The 26,121-nt window shown below is 60.3% G+C and overlaps 11 protein-coding genes across 12 annotated transcripts; 6 read left to right on the top strand and 5 right to left on the bottom strand.

Annotated features, from left to right (window-relative positions):
• The first annotated feature begins 695 nt into the window (after positions 1–695).
• JDV02_001795 (uncharacterized protein) lies at positions 696–4,004 on the top strand. Its single transcript, XM_047982758.1, has 3 exons — positions 696–1,266; positions 1,347–2,752; positions 2,813–4,004. Exons 1-3 carry the CDS (start codon positions 1,056–1,058, stop codon positions 3,770–3,772), a joined length of 2,577 nt encoding a protein of 858 aa, XP_047838724.1. The 5' UTR covers positions 696–1,055; the 3' UTR covers positions 3,773–4,004.
• On the bottom strand, positions 3,840–5,475 carry NAS6 (putative ankyrin-repeat protein; the record flags this gene model as incomplete). The annotated part of the gene is made up of 5 exons (XM_047982757.1): positions 3,840–4,134; positions 4,348–4,588; positions 5,092–5,220; positions 5,277–5,350; positions 5,421–5,475. The coding sequence occupies 5 exons, from the start codon at positions 5,473–5,475 to the stop codon at positions 4,004–4,006; spliced, it is 630 nt and encodes a 209-aa protein (XP_047838723.1). The 3' UTR covers positions 3,840–4,003.
• A 300-nt stretch (positions 5,476–5,775) lies between these two features.
• Positions 5,776–8,482, top strand: PRP46 (pre-mRNA-splicing factor prp46). Its single transcript, XM_047982756.1, has 3 exons — positions 5,776–7,180; positions 7,252–7,416; positions 7,484–8,482. Exons 1-3 carry the CDS (start codon positions 5,908–5,910, stop codon positions 7,567–7,569), a joined length of 1,524 nt encoding a protein of 507 aa, XP_047838722.1. The 5' UTR covers positions 5,776–5,907; the 3' UTR covers positions 7,570–8,482.
• On the bottom strand, positions 7,649–10,128 carry ORC1 (Origin recognition complex, subunit 1). The gene is made up of 4 exons (XM_047982755.1): positions 9,684–10,128; positions 9,190–9,599; positions 8,473–9,101; positions 7,649–8,384 (listed from the first exon to the last, which is right to left on the bottom strand). The coding sequence occupies exons 1-4, from the start codon at positions 10,095–10,097 to the stop codon at positions 7,675–7,677; spliced, it is 2,163 nt and encodes a 720-aa protein (XP_047838721.1). The 5' UTR covers positions 10,098–10,128; the 3' UTR covers positions 7,649–7,674.
• Positions 10,129–11,063: 935 nt separating this feature from the next.
• JDV02_001791 (uncharacterized protein) lies at positions 11,064–12,706 on the top strand (the record flags this gene model as incomplete). Its single annotated transcript, XM_047982754.1, has 3 exons — positions 11,064–11,297; positions 11,368–12,158; positions 12,208–12,706. The coding sequence occupies 3 exons, from the start codon at positions 11,064–11,066 to the stop codon at positions 12,704–12,706; spliced, it is 1,524 nt and encodes a 507-aa protein (XP_047838720.1).
• JDV02_001790 (Proline--tRNA ligase) lies at positions 12,247–13,985 on the bottom strand. The gene is made up of 5 exons (XM_047982753.1): positions 13,861–13,985; positions 13,591–13,752; positions 13,145–13,254; positions 12,953–13,070; positions 12,247–12,891 (listed from the first exon to the last, which is right to left on the bottom strand). Exons 1-5 carry the CDS (start codon positions 13,880–13,882, stop codon positions 12,848–12,850), a joined length of 456 nt encoding a protein of 151 aa, XP_047838719.1. The 5' UTR covers positions 13,883–13,985; the 3' UTR covers positions 12,247–12,847.
• Positions 13,986–14,218: 233 nt separating this feature from the next.
• Positions 14,219–16,565, bottom strand: JDV02_001789 (Proline--tRNA ligase). Of its 2 annotated transcripts, XM_047982751.1 has the most exons (6): positions 16,261–16,565; positions 16,170–16,210; positions 16,020–16,110; positions 15,881–15,963; positions 15,698–15,827; positions 14,219–15,637 (listed from the first exon to the last, which is right to left on the bottom strand). In XM_047982751.1, exons 1-6 carry the CDS (start codon positions 16,436–16,438, stop codon positions 14,379–14,381), a joined length of 1,782 nt encoding a protein of 593 aa, XP_047838717.1. In that variant the 5' UTR covers positions 16,439–16,565; the 3' UTR covers positions 14,219–14,378. The 2 variants fall into 2 exon arrangements, with proteins under 2 accessions (XP_047838717.1, XP_047838718.1); XM_047982752.1 differs by having other exon boundaries at positions 16,170–16,565.
• A 149-nt stretch (positions 16,566–16,714) lies between these two features.
• MAK21 (RNA-binding ribosome biosynthesis protein mak21) lies at positions 16,715–20,151 on the top strand. The gene is made up of 4 exons (XM_047982750.1): positions 16,715–17,346; positions 17,404–18,569; positions 18,631–19,108; positions 19,175–20,151. The coding sequence occupies exons 1-4, from the start codon at positions 16,789–16,791 to the stop codon at positions 19,955–19,957; spliced, it is 2,985 nt and encodes a 994-aa protein (XP_047838716.1). The 5' UTR covers positions 16,715–16,788; the 3' UTR covers positions 19,958–20,151.
• Positions 20,152–20,261: 110 nt separating this feature from the next.
• On the top strand, positions 20,262–22,064 carry JDV02_001787 (Adenylyl-sulfate kinase). Its single transcript, XM_047982749.1, has 3 exons — positions 20,262–20,654; positions 20,731–21,437; positions 21,556–22,064. The coding sequence occupies exons 1-3, from the start codon at positions 20,492–20,494 to the stop codon at positions 21,574–21,576; spliced, it is 891 nt and encodes a 296-aa protein (XP_047838715.1). The 5' UTR covers positions 20,262–20,491; the 3' UTR covers positions 21,577–22,064.
• Positions 22,065–22,293: 229 nt separating this feature from the next.
• MET14 (Adenylyl-sulfate kinase) lies at positions 22,294–23,614 on the top strand. The gene is made up of 2 exons (XM_047982748.1): positions 22,294–22,611; positions 22,953–23,614. The coding sequence occupies exons 1-2, from the start codon at positions 22,604–22,606 to the stop codon at positions 23,572–23,574; spliced, it is 630 nt and encodes a 209-aa protein (XP_047838714.1). The 5' UTR covers positions 22,294–22,603; the 3' UTR covers positions 23,575–23,614.
• Positions 23,615–23,700: 86 nt separating this feature from the next.
• VMA5 (Vacuolar ATP synthase subunit C) lies at positions 23,701–25,561 on the bottom strand. The gene is made up of 5 exons (XM_047982747.1): positions 25,030–25,561; positions 24,846–24,940; positions 24,687–24,778; positions 24,124–24,616; positions 23,701–24,055 (listed from the first exon to the last, which is right to left on the bottom strand). Exons 1-5 carry the CDS (start codon positions 25,322–25,324, stop codon positions 23,849–23,851), a joined length of 1,182 nt encoding a protein of 393 aa, XP_047838713.1. The 5' UTR covers positions 25,325–25,561; the 3' UTR covers positions 23,701–23,848.
• Positions 25,562–26,121: the final 560 nt, after the last annotated feature.

Here is a 26,121-nt window from a genome sequence, read left to right as displayed (position 1 = left end):
GAAGCATAGTAATGCTCATCCCACGGTATAAAGTGTGTATGTAGTACTCCAAAGTACGACTTGCAACGGGCAATATCCGCGATTCATTGAGACGTGCCGCCTTCAAAGGCACCCATGTATGTACAATATGTCTACTCAAAGTCCCTGGTGCAGGAATCCATTGCATGCATGCACGGAGTGCCAAAGCCTTGCGGAAGGGGCGCACGTGAGGCCCGCCGGAGCACGTTCAAACGGTCGACTCTACAGGTATGTGCGTACAACTTCATACGAGGTGGAATCCCTTTAGTACATGGGAGTGAGTGGGTGGGTTGAAGCTCATTTAACGCAGGTCAGACGTGCATTGTGCCTCCTTGGGGCCTTTGTCCGAGGTCAGAAGGCGTCCTATGTCGTCGATGTACCGAGCATGCGAAGTAGTGGTCAGTGAAAGTACCTACATCTACGTCCGTACTTCGTATACTATACTTCGCACGTACTCGATGTTCCCGGCCCAGAGTCAGGGAGGGATCTTCGTTTCGCATAAACCAGGGCAGGCAATGCAAAGCAAGAAAGGACACGAAGGGTGGGATTGATGGCATGACCGGTCAGAAGGAACCTGGCCGGATTAGATAAGACCTAGGTAGGTAATTCTATGAAGTACCTTAGTAGTTAACTCACTCACGTAGGTGGGATTTCGTCCACGCAGCAGCCTTCTGCCCGTAATAATACGTACATACAGACACGGAGCGCCGACGCGCCAGTGCGACGAGCTTGGCTTGTAGGCAGGTGCATCCTCCACTAATATCCAACAATTCTTCAGCTGGTCCCCAATCCCCCCAAAGGACATACAATAACTACTGCACTAGCCTGCATGTAATACGAACCACACCAACAACACAACGCCCATATCACCCTGCGCCGCTGCGGCCCTCGCGAGGGTGACGACCACCTCGCCTGCGCCCTTACTCCCCCAGACATCGCGCTCTTCGCCGCCGCCGCCCACTGCTCGCTACTTTCGCGGCGGGCCTGCTGCGTGCCTTCTTTCGCCCTGTCTCAGATCCGACTCGAGCGAGCCCGCAATGGCTGCCCCGGGCAAGCAGTCGAGATGGGGCTCGTTCCTCTCCCAGGCCGTCGCCGGGGTCGAGTCGCGCCTCGACAACATCCTCGCCGAAGCCGACGAGTCCTCTCAGCAGAAGCCAATGCCCGCCGGTGCTGCTGCTGCTGCTGCTACTTCTCCGGCGAGCAGCCCCAAGCCGGCACAGCTCGCCGCGCTCCCGAAGCCGACTCCTGGTGAGCTCTGCCCGCTTCCCCGGTCTGCTTACCACCTGCTTGAGGCTTACTTTTTGCCCCCTTCGTGGCGCATGATCCAGGCAGTTCGAGGTCTTCCTCTACGAACCGTACCAATGACCGGCTACAGGCGAGACTGGCCAAGGCCATGGCCAGCAAGAACGCTCCCGGCCCTACGGACAGCAAAGGCACGCCGTCCCCGCGCAGCTCCGTCGACGTATCGAACCGCCCGTCCATGGAGAGGCCATCAATGGACAAGGAACAGCAAAGCCAGGCCGACACTCCGAGAGCCGAGAGCCCCGCCGCCGGTGCGGCGCCGCCCGACGCGTCACCAGAGATGGACGAACCACAACATCAGCCGAGCAATGTCGAACCCCGAGACGAACGAATTATCAGCCAACATGACACCGTTGACAATGCCGTCACAACAGGCGACTCGATCTCCTCCAACGGCGACACCAACGACGCGGCTAAAAAGCAAAATAGCCAAGTAGTGGTGTCAGACGCCGTCCTCTCAGATCTGGCCAAGGACATGGAGCAGATCAAGCAGCGGCAACAGGAGGAGATTCAAGAATACGTCGAGCGTGTTGATTCACTGCAGGCAAAGCTACAGTACCTGTCCAAGACGGCCGCGGACACGGCCAAAAAAGCCGCGAGCGCGGCGGCCACGGGCAGCATTGAGCGCAAGCTAGCGGAGAAGGACGAGAAGATTGCTCTGCTAATGGAAGAAGGCGGGAAACTATCAAGCACGGAGCAAAAGTTCCGCATGACTATCAAGAAGCTGCGTCAGCAGATGGCGGAGCACGACAAGCAGACCGAAGAGCTCAAAATGGCTCGCGACAAGGCCATGGGCGACGCAGAGTCGTTGCGCAAACGCCTAGACAGCGCAGAAGGAAGCGAGAAGCGTCAAGAGGAGACGAAGCGCGCCACCGCCGCTCTGCAGAAGGAGATTGACGCACTGAAAAGGGAGCGCGCGAAAAAGGACGAGGCATATCGGCGTCTGGAGCAGGACGCCAAGACAAGAGCAGAACAGGCGGAAGCGGCGAGCACGGAAGCCCTCAACAAAGCGTTGGCCACTGAACGTGCGAAGCAAAAGGAGCTGGAGGACGCAAACGCAGCGCTCCGGGCAGAGAAGGAGGCTCTTAGCGACAAGGCACGCCTAGAAGCCATAGAATGGAGCGAGAAGTTGGAGCGCGCGGCACAAAGGAGCAGCAAGGTGGAAGAGGAGCTCAAGGCTGAGTTGCGCTCCACGGAGAGCAAGCTCGAGGCCATGCGTACTGCCGCAGAGGAAGCGTCGTCTGGGTCGGGAGGGGAAGCCCAGGTCAAGATGTTCCGCCAGATCGAAACTCTGCAGTCCCAGTACGCGACTGCCCGCGAGAACTGGCAAGGTATCGAATCCTCACTGCTTGCCAAGGCGGCCACCCTCGAGAAGGAAAGAGACGAGGCACAGAGACGCGAGTCCGAGATGCGCAAGAAAGCTCGCGATACGGTAAGGGTGACCACACTGTATGGTACAAGTGCGCGCGCCATGCTAACACACTGCCCACAGGCGAGCCGAAATAGAAGTCTTGAAGATGAACTGGCAGATCTCGAGCCGGCACTCGCCACAGCAAGGCACGAACTAGAGTCGTTTCGCGACCAGGTGGTAGAGCTCAAGGCCTTGTCCAAGAAGACGCAGGAGGCCCTCGAGCAGGCCAGGGCCGATCTCGACAAGGCCAAGCAGCGGTCGATAAGTCAAGACGATGGTGGCGACGCAGAACGGCGGCAGTGGGTCGACGACGTTGCTGGCGCCACCCACAGGGGCCAACAGAGCCGTCCCGACTCGCCCCTGCTATCAGTCTCGCGGACGTTCAGCTCAGAACTCCTGGGCGGATTGCCGATGCCCGGGAAGCCTCGGCGGACGCCGACCTCGGGTAGTATCCCGGACAGTCCTGCGGAGGTCATGTCGCCGATGCGACGCCTGTCCGGGCAACCTCCCTTGCGGCCCGCCGTGCCCTCGACGATCGGGTCCGGTCCGCCGCCGGCACCGTTCTCTCCCTTCGAGCCGCCAGCCGACGCAGCGCAAGTCCCCTCGCCACCAACCGCAGAGCGCGAGAACGGTGCCGATGAGGTGGCCTCGTCGTCCCCGCGCAACATCGCCCAGGACATGATCTCGGTCTCGACCGTGGCTGCGGGGCCGTCCGTCCAGCTCGTCGAGAGGATGAGCGCAGCGATCCGGCGGCTCGAGGCGGAAAAGGTGGCGGCCAAAGAGGAGATGGCGAGAATATGCAACCAGCGAGACGAGGCCCGGGGCGACATGGTGGGCCTCATGAAGGAGCTGGACGAGGCCAAGGACGCGGCCAAGAAGGTGCCGCAGCTGGAGGAGCAGGTGTCGCAGCTCGACTCGCGATACCAGACCACGCTGGAGATGCTCGGAGAGAAGAGCGAGCTCGTTGAGGAGCTCCGGGCCGACGTGCAGGACGTCAAGGCCATGTACCGCGAGCTCGTCGAGCGAACCGTGCAAAGGTAGAGATGAGAGTGACGAGGCGAGAGCAGAAGGAGGAGGACGCATGCACCAACGGACGATGATAATGGATAGACGGCTGCCAGCATTTGCCTCATTACACGGCGTCTATCTCTCATAGTTACGAAGAAGAAGACAGGTCGACGCCCTCGCGCTCGGCCCCACGCATTATGTACAGGCGCACCTGTTTTGAAGGAGACGTCGGTTAGTTGACAAATACACTTGCCGCTTGGTGTGTTATTCCCACGCGTGGTGATGCCGTGCCGCACGTACCTCCTTGTCCGGTGCCAGGTCCAGCGCCAGCTCGTCGGCGCTGTTTCTGATGGTGAAGTCTGCTCCCTCCTTGAGCAGCGCCACCGCGACGTCGCCTGTGTTTTGAGGGTCAGTCAGTCAGTCAGTTCAGCTGGCTAACGTCTTGCATGCGCCCGCCCATGGAGTTTTGCGCGGGAAACAGACAGACAGGCAGGCTGGCAGGCAGGCAGGCAGACACACAGACGGAAAGGCAGGAAGGAAGAGGAGCAGTAGAAGCGGGAGAAGAGGACTTGGGGTAAGGAGGCAAAAGAAGCTGCGGGCAAACGCACCGTGTCCCTCGGCGACGGCGTGGTGCAGGGGCGTGAAGCCCTCGCCGTCGGTGGGGTTGAGCGGGCTGCGGTTCCGGAGCAGCAGCAGGACCATGGGGACGGAGCCGGCGGCGGCGGCGCGGTGGACGGCGTACTGGCCGCGGCGGTCGCGGACGCGCGTCGAGGCCGGGGGCTTGGCGGCGACGAGGAGGAGGCGGGCGACGTCCATGTTCTTCTTGGAGGCGACGAAGTGGAGGGCGGTCTGCGACGGAGCGGTACGCCAAAAGCGTGTGAGCGATGTGGTTTCTCTCATCTTCCCTTGATTCTTCCCCTTCTCTGCCCCCCAACACACAGCTTCTTCACCAAGGGGAAGAGAGAGAAAGGGATCCATGCACTGACCTGTCCGCTGCCATCTAGACACGGGGGGTTTTGGCTCGCGTTAGCAATGGCATCCATCCGTCAAGCTTGTGTTTGTTCGAGCTGCAGGGGTGCTCCTCCGTCGTGACAGGGAACTCACTCTTCTCGTTCACGTCGGCGCCCCGTTGTAGCAGCAGCTTGAGGATGGGCTCGCTGTCGGCCACACTCGCGGCAATCATGAGTGCCGTCCATCCGCTCCCGTCCTGTCCGTCCGTTGCGCCCCCCAAGACGTGCTCGTCAGCGCCTGTGCCCAGCCAGAAACCACACACTCATACACACACACACACTCTCTCTCTCTCTCCCTTCTCTCGTTCAGTGACCGGGGGGGTAGAGGGGAGGCAAACGCACCTGAACGTCGGGGTCGAAGCCGGGCAGGTCGGCGAGCATCAGCACAATGTCGAAGCTGTTGGACGACGCGGCCCAATGCACGGCGTACCGGCCGTCGTCATCTTGCTTCCTGGCGAGCTTGGGGTCGTTCTGGGGGTGACGGGGTGGCTCGTCAGCTTTCCTTTGCGCTTTTCAAGAACTCATACATGCACCACCACCACCACCGCGAAGAGAAAAGGTGCTGTGAATCGTGCCTTGAGTAGTGCTTCCGCCCTCGATACTGCACGCGTGTTAGCGGGGGGGCTGCTTGATTTTGGAGCACAAAGCCCAACAGGGCGGCATTTGCTCACCTTGACCGAGACGAGCTGCCGTGTGCAGCGGGAAGCGGTCGGTTTCTTCATCCATGATGATGGTGCGGGGAACGTATTCAGGGACAGAGGGTTCAGCGCACGTACGCCCGCAGGTCGAGCTCGCCACGAGTGTACGGGAGCACTATGAATGAAGCTGAGTGGTGAAGTGAGGTGATGTTTTGGCGTGAATATCTCGTCATGTAGGGTAAGCTAGACTGGGGGCGCGACTTGGGAGAGCTCGAATTCGTTGTCTGTCACTCTGTCATGGCGTCCAGAAGGTTGATGCTCCCTCACCCCACAAGTACCTACAAGGTACCCACCCATGCCACCCTCCCAGTTCCATTCCGCCGCCACAAGCGCGCGGCTGCGCTCCAGCCTCGACGTCTGTTCTCTCGAATCCAGCCAAATTCGACTTTTCCCATCCATCCCCCCATCTCCACGGTCGCGCCTCACCACCACCACGACCCATCCCTGCCCGCAACGCGCCATGGAGACGCCGCAGCAAGCACCGCAGGACGCGCTGCAGCTCGGCGCGCTCGCGTCCCAGAATGCTCTCACGTCGCGGCTCCTTTACGGGCACGCAGCCGCCGCCAGCAGCAGCAGAGCTGGCGCCCCCGACGGACAGCATCCGACGACGACGGCGACGACGACGGCGACGATGACGACGAGCACCAAGCGCCAGAAGACGGCCGAGGACGACGCGTTCGAGGACCCTATCATGAAGCGCCGATTCCTCGCCGAGTACGCCGATGTGCAGACGCTGCCCGCGTCCCTCGCCGCGCGCCAGCCTGCCAAGAAGTCGGGGAGCAAGGCTGTCGTCAGGGCGGCGAAGCCTGGCAGCGGCCCCGTCGCAGGGGCGCCGAGGCCGCAGAAGCTGCTCGAGGGACCGGCCGGGTCATCATCGCCGTCGACATCATCCCCCGCGGCGGCTGGTGATGTGGCCGCCGCCCCCAACAACAACAGCAGCAGCAGCAGCAACATGAGCCTGGCGACGCGGGGCTCGGCGCAGCAGCAGTACCAGCAGATCAAGCCCGAGTGGCACCCGCCGTGGAAGCTCATGCGTGTCATCTCGGGCCACCTGGGCTGGGTGCGCGCCCTGGCCGTCGAGCCCGGCAACAAGTGGTTCGCCAGCGGCGCCGGCGACCGCACCATCAAGATCTGGGACCTGGCGTCCGGGTCGCTGCGCCTGACGCTCACCGGCCACATCAGCACCGTCCGCGGCCTCGCAGTCTCCCCGCGCCACCCCTATCTCTTCTCGTGCGGCGAGGACAAGATGGTCAAGTGCTGGGACCTCGAGACCAACAAGGTCATCCGCCACTACCACGGCCACCTCAGCGGCGTCTACACCCTCGCCCTCCACCCGACCCTCGACGTCCTCGTCACCGGCGGCCGCGACGGCGTCGCCCGCGTCTGGGACATGCGCACCCGCAGCAACATCCATGTCCTCAGCGGCCACACCCAGACCGTCGCCGACCTAAAGTGCCAGGAGGCCGACCCCCAGGTCATCACCGGCTCCCTCGACTCCACCGTCCGCCTGTGGGACCTCGCCGCCGGCAAGACCATGGGCGTCCTCACCCACCACAAGAAGGGCGTCCGCGCCCTTGCCGTCCATCCCACCGAGTTCACCTTTGCCAGCGGCAGCACCGGCAGTATCAAGCAGTGGAAGTGCCCCGAGGGCGCTTTTATGCAAAACTTTGAGGGCCAAAACGCCATCATCAACACAATGAGCGTGAACCAGAACAATGTCTTTTTCTCAGGAGGTGAGCACGAGCCCATCCCGTCTCTCATCTGTCTCTTCTCGCGTTCATGGACTGACACGGCGCGCAACCAGGTGATAACGGCTCCATGAGCTTCTGGGACTGGAAGTCTGGCCACCGCTTCCAGGCTCTGGACACGACGGCCCAGCCCGGCTCCCTGGATGCTGAAGCCGGCATCATGAGCTCTACCTTTGACCGATCAGGCCTGCGCCTAATTTGCGGCGAGGCAGACAAGACAAGTAAGTTCACTTACCCGGCTGGCTTCTTTGCGTCTGTTCCTCCTGGTCACTAACATTGTTACCCAAGTCAAAATCTGGAAGCCCGACGAAAAGGCATCGCAAGAAACGCATCCGCTACAGTGGACGCCGACGCTGGCACGGCGCAAGTTTTGAGGGATGGATTCGTCGTTTTCTCACACAACCGGCGTCGGCTAGACAGGCGCGCCCGGAAATCATGTATTGCGGCTTGATACCCTAAACTACTGCTTGCAAGGCCCATCACACCATTATTCCCATGGCCTTGAGTTCGCCATCGTCGCGCAGCGCCATCTTGACCTCGTCGTCGGCAATCGCCAGCCGCAGCTTACTCGAGCGCTCCGCACGATGGGCCTCCAGGTTTATCAGGCCTGCCGCCACTAGGTCCAGCGCCGCCGTGTGCACATAGCTGGGCCTTGTGACGACGCGGTGGCCACTCGCCGGTGTACCCTTGAGGCCGCTGTTCAGGATGAGGGCCATGCCCGGGTTCGTTGGCGAGGAGTGGACGGTCGCTCTTTGAAGCTCGTCTACTGTCTCACCGAATGTCGTCTCCACGAGGCCCGTTCTGCGGATCCTAATCAGCAGCGCCGCCATCAGCAGCTTCGAGGTCAGCGGCAGGCCTCGGAGGTGCTGCTGGACGGGGTTGGATGTGGCCTCGTTGATGGCTTTCTTGATTGTCGCGATGGTGACGCGGCCGCGGCGAGACGCATCGTGCGCCCCAGACTTGCTCGGCGTCGTGGGGTCACCTTGCACGTCGCCCTCGGCGAGCTCGACTGCGCGCCGGCAGATGTCGAGAGCCCTTCGGGCGTCTCCGCTCACGGCGGCGACCTTGCGGCTTGCAAACTGAATGGCATCTGGGTCGACGATATTGCCGGGGACGCCTTCCAGCCGCGATTGTATAATTCTCATGAGCTGTTCATGTGTGTATCCTGGAAAGGTAATGCGGGTGAGGCCTAGATGGTTGGTTAGCTCCAAACCTCTGTAGATACTCAGGAGCATGGTGTTTGGGAGTAAACGGATGACTTAGAGGAAAAGACTTGCCTAAGCGACTACTGATTTTGTTGCTCAATGTGCGCTCAGGGAGATCCATGGTGTTCGCGACAGCAAGCACGATCAGGCGGCTGTGCCGCAGCGTGGGCCAGTTGAAGAAGTTGTACATGACGGCCTGGTTCTTGGTGACCAACTGGTCGAGCTCGTCCATGAGGACGACACAGGGGGTCCGTCGCGGGCTCGGGTTGCTAAACTCGCGCTCGAGCCCGTCGAGGGCCTGCGAGGGGCTCGCGCGCTGGCCCTTGAGCGCCTCCCATAGCAGAGTATACGACTGGTGGGGGTCCGTGATCTTCATGCCGTTGATCTCGACAAAGATGAAGTCGTCGAGCTCGTCGGCGCCCACGGCGTCCTCGAGCCGCGCGATGACCTCGCGCACCGTGGCCGTCTTGCCCGTGCCCGGCGTCCCGGATATGTAGATGCAGTTGCCGGTGCCGTCCGTGATGGATGCTTCCAGGTGTGAGTAGACGAGCGAGAACTCGCCCTCGCGGCACGGGAGACTGGTTGGCACGGAGGAGACGTGGAGGCGCGAGCGGGCGACTTGGAAGGGCGACGACTGGACTTCGCTAGGGGACAGCTTCCGCATCGCCAGCGGGGTGAACTCGAGTTTCTTGCCGGTGCCCCTACATGCAAATGCAAATGAAAAATGTCAGTTTCAGCCAACGTAGCGCAGCGCAGTCATAACCACCACATCCCCATCCACACACGTACCGTTTTTGCGAGCCGGGCCCTCGCTTTGATTGAGGCGTCGTTGTCGCCGCCCGCCCGGCCGACTTGGTTGGCGTCTGCGGTGGCACATACGCAGTCTCCTGAGGCGACCGGCTGCGCGCCTTCCTCCTGCCGCGGACCGCCTTGGTGCCCTTTTCCACGAGATCGATCAGGGAGAAGACGTCGTCGCCGCCCTTGTAGACGTCCTCCCAGACGAACTCGTCCGTGTAGGTTGCCGTCCTGGTGTTGCAACCCCGCCGACAGACGAAGGTCTTACCAAACTCGGGATAATGTCGCGGGATCTTGCCAGAAGGGAACTTGTCCCTGAATGCGTCCAGGGACATGACTGTCGCCTTGCCATTGATGGACGCGAGGGGGTTCACGTCCCACGAGGGCGAAAGATAGAGCTCGTTCTAGGGGATGGTGATGATGGGTCAATCAGCCTGTCGGGAAGCAAAGTCTGCTTCACAGGGAGTAGGTGAGGGACTCTCTCTCACCCATTGAAAGTCGTTGCGCTTCTTGTTCTTGTTGCGAATCTCCTTTTCGGTGGAAAACCACATGAAATTGGCCGCCTTGTCCCCCTCGCCGTCGTCCTCGATGAACTCGCAGACGATGGCGACCCAGGCCTCATTGGACCCGTCCGCCTTGAGGAGCACCGTGTCACCGACTCGGCATTCAAATGTGCCCATGCGTGCGCCGACGATCTTGCTCCCCGAGACCTTCCTTCTCTTGCGCTCGCTGTGCGCATCGTCACCGTCGCGCTCTGGCGCCTCGACGTTGTAGATCCACTCCCACGGCAGGTCGTCGATGCCGAGCTCGTCGTCGGAGTCATCGCGCGAGATGCCGGGAGGGGGCCGTCTGGTCCGTCTTTGAGGCGCGGCAGCTCGTTTGGCGAGGCTTTGGGGTGTCATGGTGAGGACGACCTTTGGCTGTGGTGTGAGGTCTCTCCCCCCCCACGGGCATGCGAAGCACTTTACGCGTCGTGGGAGACGCGTCGGATTGGGGCACGGCTGGCGCTGGCCGATTGGTGCAGAACGCTGACTAACGTGAATTCTACAGGGTAGGCTGCCCAAGCTCGCCGCCAAGTTGGAAGAAGCTGGCGAACCTCCCTTATGCCCGTGCATGCGGACCTGAATGAGCCTTTTCTTTCTGGAAAACTGGTGACTGTTCTGGTAGGTACAGATGAGGAAATACCATGCATTCCGTAAGATTTCTGAGCATGTTGGAGAGACAATATGCTTAACTTATAGGCCCTTGGTATGTCATCGGAAGGCTTATTCGACGAGGTTGCCATTGTTTACTTGGAGAAGTCATTCATTAAGCGGCCGAGGGGCTGGAGTCTCCATTCATCCAAGGCAGACGTCTGGCTGTGAATGGGCGGCTGCGTCTGTAGAACTGTCTATCGAAGCGCATCTACCTGGGTAGTACGTGGTAATAAGGGTGATTCAGCGCCGTGTGGACCAGCCAGTTTGTTTGTTTGTTTCCTCGACTCCCTCTCTGCCTTGGTGCTGGGTGCGCACAATGGCGAGGTGCTTTTTAGTCTTCCAGCGAGCCAACGGAGAAGCAGAGACGGGCTACGGAACACAAGCAGGTACTGACTGGTCTTAGGCAGACCTGTGCGTGCAGTGCAAGCGAGCTGCCTCCTGCAAACGACCGGGAGCCGCCTTCCTCCCGCCTCGTAGCCACAGCTCTGCATCTTTCCCATCCCATCCACCTTCTCCCCTTTGAAACTTCGTCTTCGCCCAACATCACAGGTTCACTTTCAAGCGGCTCTGGCCGGCCATTATTCGACCTACACATCTTCCCCAGAGCCTGGACAAGGTTGCTCAACTACACGGACAGATAAGCATCGCCAAACTGAGCGTTCCAACTGCACCATGAGGAGGCGCCAGAATGTTTCCTCGGGGGCGCTCCCAAATCAAGGCCGGCGCAATCGCCAGACATCCTCACGGCCGTCGTCTCAGGCGTTTGAAACGAGCACGACAGGCTGGGCGAAGCTGGACAAGATGAAGACAGCCTACGCAGAAATGGACAGTCAACGCCAGGCCAGCGTGGCAACCGCCAACCAAGAGTATCTGGGCCGTGCCCCCAAGGACCCCTCCCTGATACATGTGAGTAGCCCCATCACACATGGAACCACGAAGCCCAGCCTCGTCGACGAGCTGACACGAAACTACATAGGCCAGCCTGGTGATCCCGGGAGGCAACATGTTGCCGCAGGGTTTGGACGACCCGGAGGCGCTCAACGACATCCGGGCAAAGCACAAGGTGTGGATTCATCGGCCGAAACCAAACATCTTCGAGATCTGTGGCCGTGATATTCGCCAGCTACAGAATGCAGTGAAAGCACTGAACTGGAAGCTGCATGACATGAGGCTGTCAAGCGAGGCCTTGACCACGCAATTCCTGGCTCAGAAGCCTAGCAAGGAAGAGCACGGCGTGATTGTCAACGTTGAACTGGATGCGCGCCCGGTGGTAAAGGCTCTCAGCGACGCACCTCGCTCCGTCCTGAAAACCGCGCTGGACCTTTCCGAGCAGCTACGCGGTAGTCTCTTGCCGTCGACAGACATACTCCGGCTTATGACCACGAACCTCAGGATGAGAGTCAATTTCGGCCGCGTGCAAGTACGGACCAGAAAGAAGGGGCTGGGCAACAACATGCCTTATGCCAGCTTTGCCGAGATGGTTCCTCAATTCTCTAGCCGCGGCGGCGCCGGCCTGCAAACTCGCCTGCGAGGTGTCGCGCACGCAGCCACGGTCCTACAGAGAATAGTCGACCCCATTGTCGGGCTGTATCACCCCAGGGAGCACTCGCTCTCTAGGCGCTGCACCGTCATGCTTGAAATTGGCGATCACGAGTTGATGGCAGATGCCAAGCTGCCGGCCGGGGAGAAGACACAGCTTTCGATTCCTACCCTCGTGAAGCCTGACGCCCGGCCGCGTCTCAACTGGACAGTGGTGGCGCCTGACATGTAGGTTTTGCTCGACGCTGAACGCAAGTTAGATGCTGATGCAGTGTAGGTCACTAGACTGGAACTTTCAGGTCGATTCACGAGAGTCCAAGGCCACCATTCCAGACAGCCTCCTGAAGCTGATGCAGAGCATCGTTCTGATCCCGGACAAGACTGGGGTGGATGATGGATACTCCCTCTGTCCACCACGCCTCTTGGCCGGGCACTTGGGATCCGACCGGATTGACAAGACTACGCTCAAAACCTCCATCATCGTGCCGTTCAGGGGTACTCCATTCGACATCGAGGTCAGCGTAACGAAGCAGTGGCAAGGACTGAGGACGGTCTCCAACGCGGAAACATGGTGGGGTCTGGAATTTTATTGTCGGGGCTGGGATGAGGCCATCAACAACGTCAGCCCTGGCCAAAGTCGGAAGGATTGGGGTGCGGAGCTGGAGAGAATCTGGCCAGGAGCCGACCAGAGCCTCGAGGAGCGGTTCACGGCGTTTCTCGAGTATATTGTCGAGATTCAGTCTGCACTGGACGACGTGAACTTTAGGTCGCGTTAGGGCGTCCGTAACTGAGATGGTTTAGCAGAAGGAAGCTCGCGCGGTCTGTGATCGATTGGCGTGGTGCCGAATATGAATAGGACTTTTATTATCGCTGCGTATGCCGTGCTCTGTCGATTCCCTCAGCCGTGGCCCAGCCATCTAAGCCTGCGATCCCTGAGCAGCCATGAGCTTTTGTCGTAATACTGCTTCGAGTCAGTCATGGCCATTGGTGGTAGCAGACAAGCCGCAGGAGTCTTTGCGTACCTTCTTCTACCGCCCTCACGTTGGCCTGTTTTTGTGATACGATCGCCTCAAGCTCCTTCAGATTGTTCGCGAGCTCCTGCACCTTGCCATCGTAGAATTGCTCGGCTGATTTCAACTTCTAGAGGCGGCCGTCAGCCCGTGTCGATGGCACTGTTTCGCGGGTCAGGGTATCTAGGAAGGAGACCCCCGTACCTTTTCGACGAGAAAGCCCGTGCCCACGTCCACCAGCACGCTCTCGGTGTCTGTGAGTTCGCCGCGGACGTAGAGGGAGTTGGTCAGGGGGACCAGGACCGAGTTTTGCGCTGCATCAAGGGCATGTTCATTAGCCGACATGCTCCTCGCTTTATTTGTTTAATTCCTCTCAAATAGACGTGCTGCCGCTGCTGCCGCTGCCGCTGTAGCTCGACTCGTGGATGGAGAGGGCGTGTGTGCGCGCGCGCGATACTAGGGTTCGTGGGAAGCGCGGGCCTGCGCAAGGCTTGCATGTATGTATGGGCATGGAGGGGGAAAGCAAGGGAGGACGGCCGGCGGTTGGGATTTTGTGTTTTCGGAGAGGAGCGGGAGCAGCAGGAGGAGCAGCAGGCGGAGCAGCAGGAGGACGGCGGCGGTGGGGAGGGGGGCGGCTGGCTCGTACGCACCGGCTGTGGCGGCGGAGCGGCTGTTGACGCAGCGCAGGCAGTCCCTGAACTTGTTCTGCGCGCCGTGTAGCTGTCCAAAGGACGAGGTGAGGTGCTCGAGCTCCTCGTCGAGCTGCTTCTTGACCTGCGCGAGCTGCTGCGGCTCGAGGGTGTCGAGGTTGACTGTGCATGTATGTGCGCCGAGCCCGCTCGCGAGAGAGGGCCAGCTCGAAACGGTTAGCGAGGGGGGCGTGAATGGGAGGGAGTCGGTGTGAGGAGGTCAGAACGCACTCGTCTCGCGGGCGCCGGACATGGTGGGCAATGTCGGCGGGAGTCGCGGGGTCGGACGGGTTCGCGACAAGGTGGGAGGAGAAAGAAGACGGTGGTGGTGGTGATGGTGGTGAGGTCGGGAATCGGGATGGAGGATGCTTTCAAGCTCCGCGACGGACTTGTAGCCCCACGGCGGGAGCAATAAAATGGTGGTGGCGGCAGCAGTCAGTGGTCCCTATAAGTGGTGGTGGGGTGGGAAATTCTCCAGCTGCCCGCAGAGTGCAGACGTCACAGCGCGCCGCGCCCACCACCAAGAAGCAAGGTCCCCCCCGGCGTCCCAGACACGGGACAACAAGACACTGAGCATAGGTCTCGCTTGTGAAGAAACGAAACGATTTGTAGTAGTATTACAATGAGTTCGTTTACACCATGCTTTCCCTCCATGCCAGTATACAGGTAAAGACCCCGCGAGTCCCGTCTCTACGAGCAGCTATTACAATACAATACATTAACCAGCCGCCTGTCGAGGACGCCTTCGACTACAGCTTGGCTAACAATCCCGCGAGATAGGCCGGCACCTCGTCGGCAGCCACGTTCTCCTTGACGCCCAGGCTCCGGCACTGCACCTCGCAGACGCCCCGTTCCCGCCAGGGCTTGCCCAGGACCACGGTGACAGGGTATCCGATCATGTCGGCGTCTTGCATCTTCCAGCCAAACGACTCCTTGCGGTCGTCGAGGACGACGTCGAAGCCAGGCGCCAGTGAGTCGTAGAACGCCAGCGTCTCGTCCGTCACGCCCGACGTTGGGATCAGGACGACCTCAAAGGGCGCGATGGCGCGCGGCCAGTTGAGGCCGCGATCGTCGGCCTTGTGTTCCGCCACGGCACCAAACAAGCGCGAAACGCCAATGCCGTGGCAGCCCATCTGCACCGGCACGGGCCCTCCCTTGGTGTTGGGGAGCGACACGTGCAACTCTAGAGGCACCGAGTACCGTGTACCCAGGTGAAAGGTGTGGCCAAGTTCCAGGGCGCGGTGGACCTGCAGCGTTCCGGTCTTGCAGCGGGAGCACACGTCTCCGTCTGCGAGATGCAAAAGGTTCAGAGCCTCTCCTGATGGCGACCGCAGGATGGACGATTGCTCCCATGGCTTGTTGTCCAACTCGGTTGGAATGATTGGAAGCTCTGGTTGCAGATTGGAAAAGCTGGGCTCGAGTCTTGCATCGACCACGTTCACCACCCGCAACGGTGAGGCTGCGGGTGCATCGGCATAAGACCCGCTGCCGAAAATTCGAAGAGGGTCACTGATGCTCGCGTCCAGCTCTGGAACCGCCTCCTTGACCGCATGGATGTTGACATCAGCCTCGCCCGAATCGCCCACCTGCGCTGGATACCACGCGTTGACCAAGGTCCGCCGGTCTCTGGTGATGCCACGCCATACGCGCAAGTCTGCAGCGGCGAGTGATGATCTTGAGCTGTCTGCCGAAGGCGGCAGCGCCTTGGCAACCTCATCATTGGCGACGTAGCTACAGCTGTTACACACGGCGACTGTGTCCTCTCCAATGGGGTTGGCTAGGTGGTACTCGTGGCTGTAGTCGCCACCCATATCTCCTGAACTTGCCTCGGCGACGAGAATCGGAAGCTTCAAGTCAGCGAAGAAGGCACGGTACGCTTCTGACACCTCTCGATAGGTTTCAATGGCAGACTCGACAGACGTGTCGAACGTGTACAGGTCCTTCATAATGAACTCGCGAGAGCGCAGTAACCCGTGACGAGGCCGCATCTCGTCGCGGTACTTGCGGGCTGACGCGCAGCTCGGTCAGCAACACGTCACTGGGGAATTTAGGGCAAGAGCGTGCTCACTTGTCTGGTACAGACGTAGCGGAAAGTCCTTGTAGGATTTGATTGCGCTCGCAACTAGAGTGGTGATCTCTTCCTCGTGGGTAGGAGAGAGTAGCAGAGGCGTTTCCCTTCGGTCCTTGAGGCGGAACAGCTTTAGGTGGGTATGTCAGCTGGTGGCCCCTGGCTCAGGATGACGTTGCGAACCTCAGAGGAGGCTCTCTCTAAGCGCCCACTTCTTTTCCATAGTTCCTCGGAGCAAACCGTTGACAGTGAAAGCCGCGAAGCACCTGGGTTGCATGTTAGGTCAAAGCGGGCTACCATCTGCGTCAGAGTGACCGCTCACCTATAGACTGCATGTGCTTGTCCAGCAAGCCCTCAATCTTCTGCTGCACTCGTAGGCCAAGGGGCAACATCTGAAAGATGCCTGATTGAGACTACAAACATTCATTAGACTGAAAAGAGTTCTTTCAGAGGGCCTCAGCCTTCGACTGACCTGGCGCAGAAACCCGGCACGGACAAGTTTTCCATGGCCCGCTAGCTTGACCGTCAGCTCCGGAGCCCTCGAGCCGGGACTTGCATCTCACATTCGCCTTCGGCGGCAGAGACGCCTCCCGTGGGTACCCATAGCCTGGACAGCGTAGACCTTGGGCCGGCGGCGCGATTGACGGATGGTGGTTGTGAGAAAGTCCGAGTGACGATGACGGGAGGGTTCGCTCTCATGAGGACGCAGGCCCTGAGCCGGGCCGTCCTGGGGGGTATCATAATCCGGAAATCATTGAGAAAGCTCTGCACAAAAAGAGGCTGCGAAAAGGCCAAGCTGGACGGTAGTCTAAACTCTTGTAGGTTCGACGGTGCAAGGTGTCGTCGTTGATGCCGGTGTTGGTGTTGCGGTTGGCATTTGATGCCCGGATATATTATGGGGCACTGAACCGGACTCGTAGACCCACACCTCGCCAACTTGGGCGCGCGCCTGCGACGAAGTGGGGGCCGATAAGATAGACCCTGCCGTTCTTCAAAAAAAAAAGTTCAGAGACGACCGATTTGCTTGCTGCTACAGACAGTCAACCGCCGAGACACCGTCCGCGCACCGCAGCAGCTCTCTCGACGACGCAATGCCCAAGCTGTCCAAGAAGGCCAAAGGGCAGCGCCCGCCCAAGGAGGGCCCGTCGAGCTTGAACCAGGACTCGCTCGCCCAGCTCACCTCCCGAATCGACAAGAGCCTCGGCGGCGGCGACCACAAGCGCAAGCAGCCGCCCACCGCCGCCTCGGACAAGCAGCAGCCCAAGCGGCAGCGCGCTTCCGCGGATGCGCCGCCCCGGGACGTGCATGGCGCCGGCAATGACCAAGCCGCGCTGCTGGCCGAGATCAAGGCTCTGGGAGGGGACGAGTCGGACCTGGAGCTCATCAACGGGGTCGACTCGGACGACGAGACGTACGCTCAGGACTCCAAGAAGCCAATTGACAAGGCGCTGAAGGAGGAGCTGGCCGCCCTGTCCAAAGAGCTTGGGTTCGCTGCCCTGGTTCCCGAGGAGGCGAGCGACGTGGATGAGGGACCCGACGCGGAGGAAGAGGAAGACGGAGACGACCATGTCGACGAGGATGATGATGAGGAAGACGAGGACGAAGATGACGCTGATGAGCAAGTTGCTCCCCGCAAACCCGGCGGCATGGTATGTATATGCGCACCCCTGGAGAACACCTCTGACGACTGACAAGTGGTAAAACAGACCTTTGAGCCGCTGGCGGACTGGCACTCGGCCGGTCTGCGTAGCCTTCCCGGCCCCACGACCGACCAGCTCGGCTCCTTCATGTCCGCCGTCGAATCTCTCAAGCAGTACGCCAAATCGCTACTGGAGCAGGATGCCGCCAAGTATCGGGGAAGCGTCTTCGCATCCTCGTCGCACAAGTTCTTGTCAACAATCATGTCTTCTGGTACGCTCACCGACAAAGTCTCGGCCCTGACGCTGGCGATTCAGGAGTCGCCCGTCCACAACATCCGAGCCTTTGACGCTCTCATGAATCTGGCTTCCAAAAAGAGCCGTGCGCAAGCCATTGGTGCAATTGGTGCTCTGGTCGATCTTCTCGGCCCGGGTACGCTTCTGCCCTCTGACCGCCGCCTCAAGACCTTCCAGAGCCAGCCCGGCTTGCTCGGTGCTCTCCAGCGGAACTCGGTCAAGTCCTGGGACCCCAGCCAGCGGTTGCCTGGAAGGGTCACGGAAGCCCACCTGATTGCCTGGGCGTACGAGGACTGGCTCAAGGCGACCTACTTCAAGATCATCCAACTGCTGGAGGTCTGGTGCTCGGACGAGATTGAGTACTCGCGCATGAAGGCCGTCGACTTTGTGTATGGTCTCCTCAAGGAGAAGCCAGAGCAAGAGTCGAACCTCTTGACGCTGCTCGTCAACAAGTTGGGCGACAGAGACCGCAAGATTGCCTCCCGAGCCTCCTACCTCCTGCTGCAGCTTCAGGTCTCGCACCCGGGGATGAAGCCCATCATCATTCGCTCCATCGAACAGGATATTCTCCTTCACCCTTCACAAGACACACGATCCAAGTATTATGCCATCAACACTCTTAACCAAACGATCCTCAGCAGCAAGGAGCCCGCCGTCGCCGAGTCGCTAGTGCGCATCTACTTTGACATTTTCGTGACGCTTCTCAAGACCGGCAGCCTCGGGATTGGCGCGCAGGGCAATTTGGACCACCGAAAAGAGACCAAGCCTCAGAGTGGGAAGCCAAATGGAACGCACAAGGGGAAGCCTCCGGCCAAACAGGGCAAGCCGGGGTCTGGAAAGCCTTCGGTGCCTGAGACTGAGGCTGCTGATAAGCTGGTGTCTGCCGTCTTGACTGGCGTCAACCGAGCTGCGCCGTTTGTTGGTGCCAACGATGCCATGTGAGTGCATTACTGCCAGGCACTTGCTGATCGATTTTCATATTGAGCTGACCTGAAACAGCATGGAGAACCATCTGAATACTCTCTTCACGATCGCGCACTCTGCAAACTTCAACACGGGCATCCAGGCCCTCCTCCTGATCCAGCACCTATCGTCGGCGAGGAATCTAGCCACGGACCGCTTCTACAGGACGCTCTACGAGTCTCTTCTGGACCCTCGACTGGTCACGTCGTCCAAGCAATCTCTCTACTTGAACTTGCTGCTCCGCGCATTGAAGAACGACGTCGACGTCCGGAGAGTCAAGGCGTTTGCAAAGAGGATGCTGCAGATCACGGGGATGCACCAACCACCCTTCGTGTGCGGCCTGCTATACGTCATCTCACACCTCCGGCAGACTTTCCCCGACCTGTCAATGTTGGTGGAGGACCCCGAGACGTCTGTATTTGATGACGACGACGCCAAGGACCAGCCGCAATACGACGGGCGCAAGCGTAACCCAGAGCACAGCAACGCCCATCGTAGTTGCTTGTGGGAATTGGTAAGCTGACGGACGCCTTTCACTTGTTGCGCTGCTTTGTATTGATGGCTAACTTGGGACCCCCAGATTCCCGTCCAGACGCACTTCCACCCGTCGGTTAGCGTATTTGCGGCTGCGTTGCTGGACAAGACAAGGAAAATGCCTAAGCCGGACATGGAGAGCCATTCCCTGATCCGGTTCCTGGATAAATTTGTGTACAGGAATCCCAAGTCAACAGATTCGGCACGTGGCGCGTCCATCATGCAGCCGCTCCGGGCGACCAAGGACCTCGGCGACATTTGGCTGGGAAGCAAGGGTGCCGGCGCCACATCTGCGCCCGTCAACTCGGCTGCCTTCTGGAATAAGAAGGCTCAAGACGTGGCGGCCGAGGATGTTTTCTTCCACGAATACTTCCAACACATGGGCAAGGAGCCCAAGGAGCCCAAAGAAAAGGCCAAGAAGGAGACGTCGGGCGAGGGCGACGAGGAGAATGACGAGGACGAGATCTGGGAGGCTCTCGTATCGGCGCAGCCTGATGTCGGGGACGATGGGTCCGACGCCGGATTCGATGACCTGGACGAGCTCGACATGGCCTCTTCGGACGATGAGGATGACTCACCAGCTCTATCTCTGGATAGTGACATGGAAGATGACAGCGAGGACATGCTGGAAGGCTCCGAGGACGACGAAGGGGCGGGCTCAGACGGGCTCGTGGCGGCGGTGGAGGACGAGGATGAGGGCGACGGGGAGGCAAAGGACGAGGCGAAGGACAAGAAGAAGTCCCGGCGGAAGATGCTCAAGTCGCTGCCAATGTTTGCGTCGGTGGACGACTATGCCGAGATGCTGGCGGGCGAGGAAGACGGATTGTAGGCAGTGTAGCCTTGACGCGATTTGGTGTGGCCCCAGCGGAATTGCATGGGCAGATGATGTGTATATTTGCGAAGGAAGCACTTACACGCCACCACGACAGTGTACAAAGTACCTCGCCAGCTACTTCCTCCAGCAGGTGGGCGGTCGCCTCTTTGCTGGTACGTATTTCGAAGTGTCTACCTAGTACCTAAGCCGTCCAATGCGGCGTCGTCGCGCCAGGGACAAAGTGGAGCCATCCGTTTCCCAAAGGGGATGCCGAGCCTCGGATGTGCCAATTATTTCTACGAGGAGGCAAAGGCGCATTGCCTCGCCCGCGACGTCGCCTTTTTTTCTTCCACCTAACCCGACCTATTTCTTACCGTACCGATCCAGTCTACCGCATTACTGACCTATTGCTGCACTCCGCTCATAGCCGCACTGCTTGTTCCTTTGGCGGCCGGGTATACGAGACGCCGTACTTGCGCCTTCGTCGGGGAGTCGGAGGGTATACGCGGGAGAGCAAGCACAGCATCGCATACCGCAGAAAACGTCATCATGTTCAGTCGGCAGCTGGGACGCGCGGGACGCCGCCTGGCGCGACAGACATACACGACGCCGCGGTGCCAACAGGGGCCTTGGACAAGTCGCGTCGCGATGGCGCCGGGGCGCGGGCTCCAGCGACGGGCGTACTCGGCGTCCGGAGAGGCGGCATCGACTGGTACGTGGGACGAAGGGGATGAGACGGGGGTCGGGCACGTGGCTCGCTCGTGTAGGCTAACGAGGGTCTCCAACAGGGCAGTCGAGCGGAGCCGGAGGGCTGTTCCGCAAGGCGGCGACGTATGCGGCCGTGGGCGCGGCGTTCAGCGCCATCGGGGCGGCGGCGGCGTGGAAGACGCTGACGGCGCACGGGCTCGGATTCTACTCGGACGAGGAGAGCCTGCTGCGGTTCAACGCGAGCGAGGTGGACGACGAGGCGCGGCGCATCGAGGAGACGATCAACAAGCACCCGCTGGTGGCGGAGCTGCGGTCGCGGCCGGGCTTCACCGAGTCGCGGCCGCACATGAAGATGCCGGCGCAGTACAGCGGGCGCAGCCTCACGGGCGGGGCGCTCATCGGGCCGGGCAAGATCCCGGTGCCGGCGTTCTGCTGGACCGAGGCCGGGGGCAAGTCGTTCGTGTCGGTGGTGTACGTGGGCGACAACCTGTGCGGGCACCCGGGCATCATCCACGGGGGCCTGCTGGCGACGATGCTGGACGAGGGCCTGGCGTGGTGCTGCTTCGGGGCGCTGCCGCACAACATTGGCGTGACGGCCTTTCTCAACATCAACTACCGCAAGCCGGCGCCGGCGGGCAGCTTCCTGGTGCTGCGCGCCGAGACGACAAAGGTGGAGGGCCGCAAGGCGTGGGTCAAGGGCCACATTGAGCTGCTGGCCGAGCCGGGCGAGACGCCGACGGTGCTGACCGAGGCGGAGGCGCTCTACGTGTCGCCCAAGTACGCTGCTGTGAGTTTTTCTTCTTCTTCTTCTTCTTCGATGCGCGTTGCTCTGCTCTGCTCTCCTTTTTCTTGCTTTGGAAGGCGGGCGACTGACTGACCGGCGGCGTGCCTTGCCTTGGATGCAGATGATGCCACGCATTCACTGACCGACGACGCCCTTTGGACGTGGGCCACTCACTATACGAAGTTAGACTCTTGGACGACTACACTTACAACTACAACTACAACTACAACTATGACTACGACAGGGATAGCGACAACGTCCAACGACTTGCATATAGACTTGGCTTTCCCGCGGCCTCTTGAGGCTGGCGTGAGCTATAGACTAGACGGTTGTGGTGAGCGGCGGGCGGCGGCAGTCGGGGGCCCCGGCGGGGACGGTGGTGGTGGGGGGAAAGCCGCGCCACCGGAGGGGAGACGCGGGATCGATTAGCAAGCATTGGATGGATGGAAAGCCCTTTTGCACCAGACTCGGAGGGGCGGGCACGATTGAAGCATTGCATGCGGTTGTTCTTCTTCTTCTTTTTGCAATCAAGGTACTTCGTACATAGCATCGCTGTAAAAGAGTGCAGTAGAGTTAGGACCCCATTTCCAACTGCCCAGCGAGGTCGGACCATGTTACAGGCTTTGGTGGAATGGAGGGCAGCACATCCAGCGGGTGGAGGCTGCACAGGTCGCCGGGCCCCTGTTTTAGCGGGACCCCGAACCCCCCCACGTCCCCCCCTCGGGCTGTCGCCATCGCCGCCTCCCGGACTGTCGCCATCGGCCCGCCATCTTACTCGTCCGTCGCGGCAATGACGAGCTCCCGCCCGCTGACGCCATGGGCACAAATTTGCCAACGAGGACCGTAAACTCGGGAGGGTAGTTGCTCCCGGCGGAGAGTGCCCGGACGGCAATATGTTAGTACTAAGGTAAATGATTATTACGATACCGTACCGTACCTACTGCAGCAGCACGGGCTAGCGGGATAAAAATTGTAGCCATTGTCGTCGTCCCTTGAATTTGTAACCCACGTTACTCGATACACCGCGTGCTTCATCCAGTCTTCTTCTCTTCTTCTTCTTCCTCCCTCCCCCGCCTCTGTTCCTCATACTACTCTCCTCTCTCTCTCTCTCTCGTTTTCTGTCCTCCCCAATTGACGGCGGCTCACTCTCCTTTCGAGTCTCTTTCACAATGGCAACGTGAGTTCTATTAGTCCCTCCCCTCCCCGCCCTCCTCGCGCGCGCGATTGTAAACTTGTCGCTGCCCCTCCATGGGCGGCATTGATTGATTGCCCCTCCATCCCTCCCCTGCCCCGCGCGCCTGGCCATCTATCTACACACGCGCCTCCCGCAGCATCGCGACCGGCTTCACCTTTTCGCTTTTCTTCCCCTACTGGGTTTCCCTCTACAGCTTTTGGGGCTGCGAAAGGGAATAAATACATCAGCTGAAAGAACTCCTCCTCCGCTGCTTCTTCTCGCCGCTGCCGCTGTCAAGTGAAACCTGAACCGAACTGACACACTCTATTCCACCCTTTCTGCAGAAACATCACCTGGCACCCCTCCCTCTCGCGCCGCGAGCGCAACCAGCTCCGCGGCCAGCGCGGCCTCACCATCTGGCTCACCGGCCTCTCCGCCTCGGGCAAGTCCACCGTCGCCACCGCCCTGGAGCAGCACCTCCTGCACCTCGGCCGCGCCGCCTACCGCCTCGACGGCGACAACGTCCGCTTCGGCCTCAACAAGGACCTCGGCTTCTCCGAGGCCGACCGCAACGAGAACATCCGACGCATCGGCGAGGTCGCCCGCCTCTTCGCAGACGCCTCCACCGTCGCCATCACCTCCTTCATCTCCCCCTACCGCGCCGACCGCGACCTCGCCCGCAAGCTGCACGCCGCCAGCACCGCCGGTGGTGACGGCGACGAGCCCATCCCCTTCGTCGAGGTCTACGTCGACGTGCCCCTCGAGGTCGCCGAGCAGCGCGACCCCAAGGGCCTCTACAAAAAGGCCCGCGCCGGCGAGATCAAGGACTTCACCGGCATCTCCGCCCCCTACGAGGAGCCCCTCAACCCAGAAATCACCATCAAGACCCACGAGAACTCGGTCGAGGAGTGCGTCGCCCAGATCACCCAGTGGCTCGCCGACAAGGGCTACATCACCATCCCGTAGAGCCGAGGCCGCCTGCATGCCACAGAGAGAGAGAGTAGAGCGGGCAATAGGGAAGAATAAGTGACCCGAGGCGCATAAAAAAAAGAAGCTTCGGTATACATGCCACTGCCGTCTAGGCAAATTGTACTCCAGGAACGGTGCTAGTTCTTTGTCTTCAATATAGAATCGCCCAAGACGAGCCCAAAACGCAGTCATAGTGTTGCGCGGGCCTCGTCTCGACAACACGTACAATACAGGTCGTCCAACGCAATGCAGTGAATGGCCGCGCGGCCCGCTAGGGAAACTCCAACTCGTAGTAGACGTATGCCGTATACTCATGCCCCTCTCCCGTTCCCAGCCCGGCCGCCGCCATCTCCGAACTCATAGCTGCATCGTCCTTGGTGACCCTACCGCGTTTGTCTCGCCCAAACGCGTTGCCGCCGAGGTATGAGTAACTCGAGTCGAGAGCCGTCTTGACCTTGGGCGCCAGCTTTGGCGTCGTCTGCGCGCCATGTTCACGTCAGCCATTTCTCCCTCCTTCTCTCTCTCCATTTGGGACATGGCACGAACCTTGATCAGCGCCGTTACGTAGTCGAGCGGCAGACCGTAGCGCAGCACCGCCTCGACGAACACTCTCAGAGTGAGGACGTGGATCCAGACCATGACGCTCTCGCTCCACCCTGTCCGTCCCATGCGCAGAGCCTCACCGCAGACCTTGCGCTCCTCGTTTGTCACCTTGTCGAGCTCGCGTTGCTCCTCTTCCCGTCCTCCCTCGACATATGTGTACTGACGCGGCGTCCACTTTTGCTCTCTGCATTTGTGAATAAAATCGGCGCTGTACTTCTTGAACGTCGCCGCCGCAAATAGAGTGAACTCCTCATCGTGGTCGATTTCGACGGCAGAGCGGGGCACCACCATGGGCGACAGCGTCTCGTACGCCTTGAGGAACTCCTTCTTGACGTTGGTTGGCACCGCGATGAGATGCGTCTCGATGTACTCGGAGTCTTGAATCAGGAGCTTCGGGTCGACGATGGGTGTCAGCGACTTGGTGGCGAGGTTTCCACTGCATGCAGCCCACGAAGGGCCCGTTAGCAAAGGAACGTTGCCAAAGACGTCGGAAGGTTCGCGCTCACGTCTGGCGGCGTTGGAGGGCTGCGAGGTTCGTCTTGACCGTGTTGTACTGGTTGAACTTGGTCTTGACGTCGTTGTCCACGTTGACGAGCTCCTGATGGCCATTGTCAGCACCCTTACTTAGCTAGACCGGGCGGCATGGGCGGACAGAGCCGAGCAACCTTTTGCAGAGTGTCAATCAGCTCGCCCAGCGGCTTGTCGGCACGATATCGGATCTTGTTCCAGGTAAAGCTACGGAGGTACTGGTCCGTCGGTTCTGCGTTGAGAGGCGCGCACGAGTCAGCCCATGGGGTCGTGCCGTGGCTCGCAGCGCGAGGTGCGTGAGCGGAGAGAAGAGACACTGACTATCGTTGACCATCTTGTACGAAGCGAGGCGCTCCTCGTCGTTGTTGAGCACCTGCCGCAGCGAATCGCCGACCTTGGCCACGACGGCCTGGCACGAGGCCTCGAGCTTGGCCAGCTCATCGGCCTGCTGTACGAGAGCGTCAAGGGTTCCGATCTTGAAGTCGGGGATGCCGAAGGGGGTGACGGCAGCATTGTCGGCGGAGACGGTGGCGCTCAGCGACGAGATGGCGTCACCTTTGTCGCTCGAGTCGAAGGCGTTGAGCGGCAGCGACACCAGCGCGTATTTTGTCGACATGGCGGCGGGCGCCCAGGGAGAGTCAGGCGGGAGGAGAAGAGGTGCGAGAGAGACGCGGGCGCCGCTGCGTGTGCGGCTGGCGGTTTGGGGCGACGAGGCTGATGAGGATGCGGATGAGGGCGCGGTGCGGTTGGAGGTGCATGTGTGGTTTGGCTGGCGTCACTCTTGGATGGACCAGCAGGGCAGCAGCTCCCCAGGCAGTCAGCAGCACCAGATTGAGGCGGGCTCTAACTAACTATGGATTCTATCTTGGAGGTGGGGGGGAGCTTGGACGCCCTGGTTCCTCAACTGCGGCCAGCCCCTTTGGCCTCCACCGGCTTACAGCTCCAGCTTCCAGGTCGTTGGAGCCCGCTGGCCACCGGTCCCTAGGTACCTTCCATGTGGCAGCCCAGGTGGGCGGCCACAGGGCGGCGTTCACAGCAACCTGCAGGGCCGGGTCTACTATTACTGCAGCGGCCTGCGTCCAGCGGATCCATACACCGCGGGTTCTTTCCATGGAAGCTCGCCTCACGACCCTTGACCATCCAGTCTGTCGAGGGTCCTCCACTGCGTCCACCTCAGCGCCTGCACGCAGTGGACTGTGATGCGCCTGTGTAGGTGGGCATGGATGGCTCCCAACAGCGGGCGTCTTGCCCTAGCCAGGCTCGGCTCCATTGGATCGTAGGTAACTGGGATGGAAGGTGTACCCGCTGTATTACCTGCCCACTGCACTCCAGCTAGTTACTAACTTACTAAATAAGGTACAGTAGGTATTCCAAGTTAGTTACCAATAGCCTGGTCTCTGCAGCAGGTGCGAT

Source organism: Purpureocillium takamizusanense, chromosome 1 (assembly GCF_022605165.1).
Source record: "Purpureocillium takamizusanense chromosome 1, complete sequence".
In the NCBI taxonomy this organism is placed as follows: Eukaryota; Fungi; Ascomycota; class Sordariomycetes; order Hypocreales; family Ophiocordycipitaceae; genus Purpureocillium; species Purpureocillium takamizusanense.
Note: the sequence above shows the minus strand (reverse complement) of the source record. Positions and strands in the feature narration are given on the sequence as shown.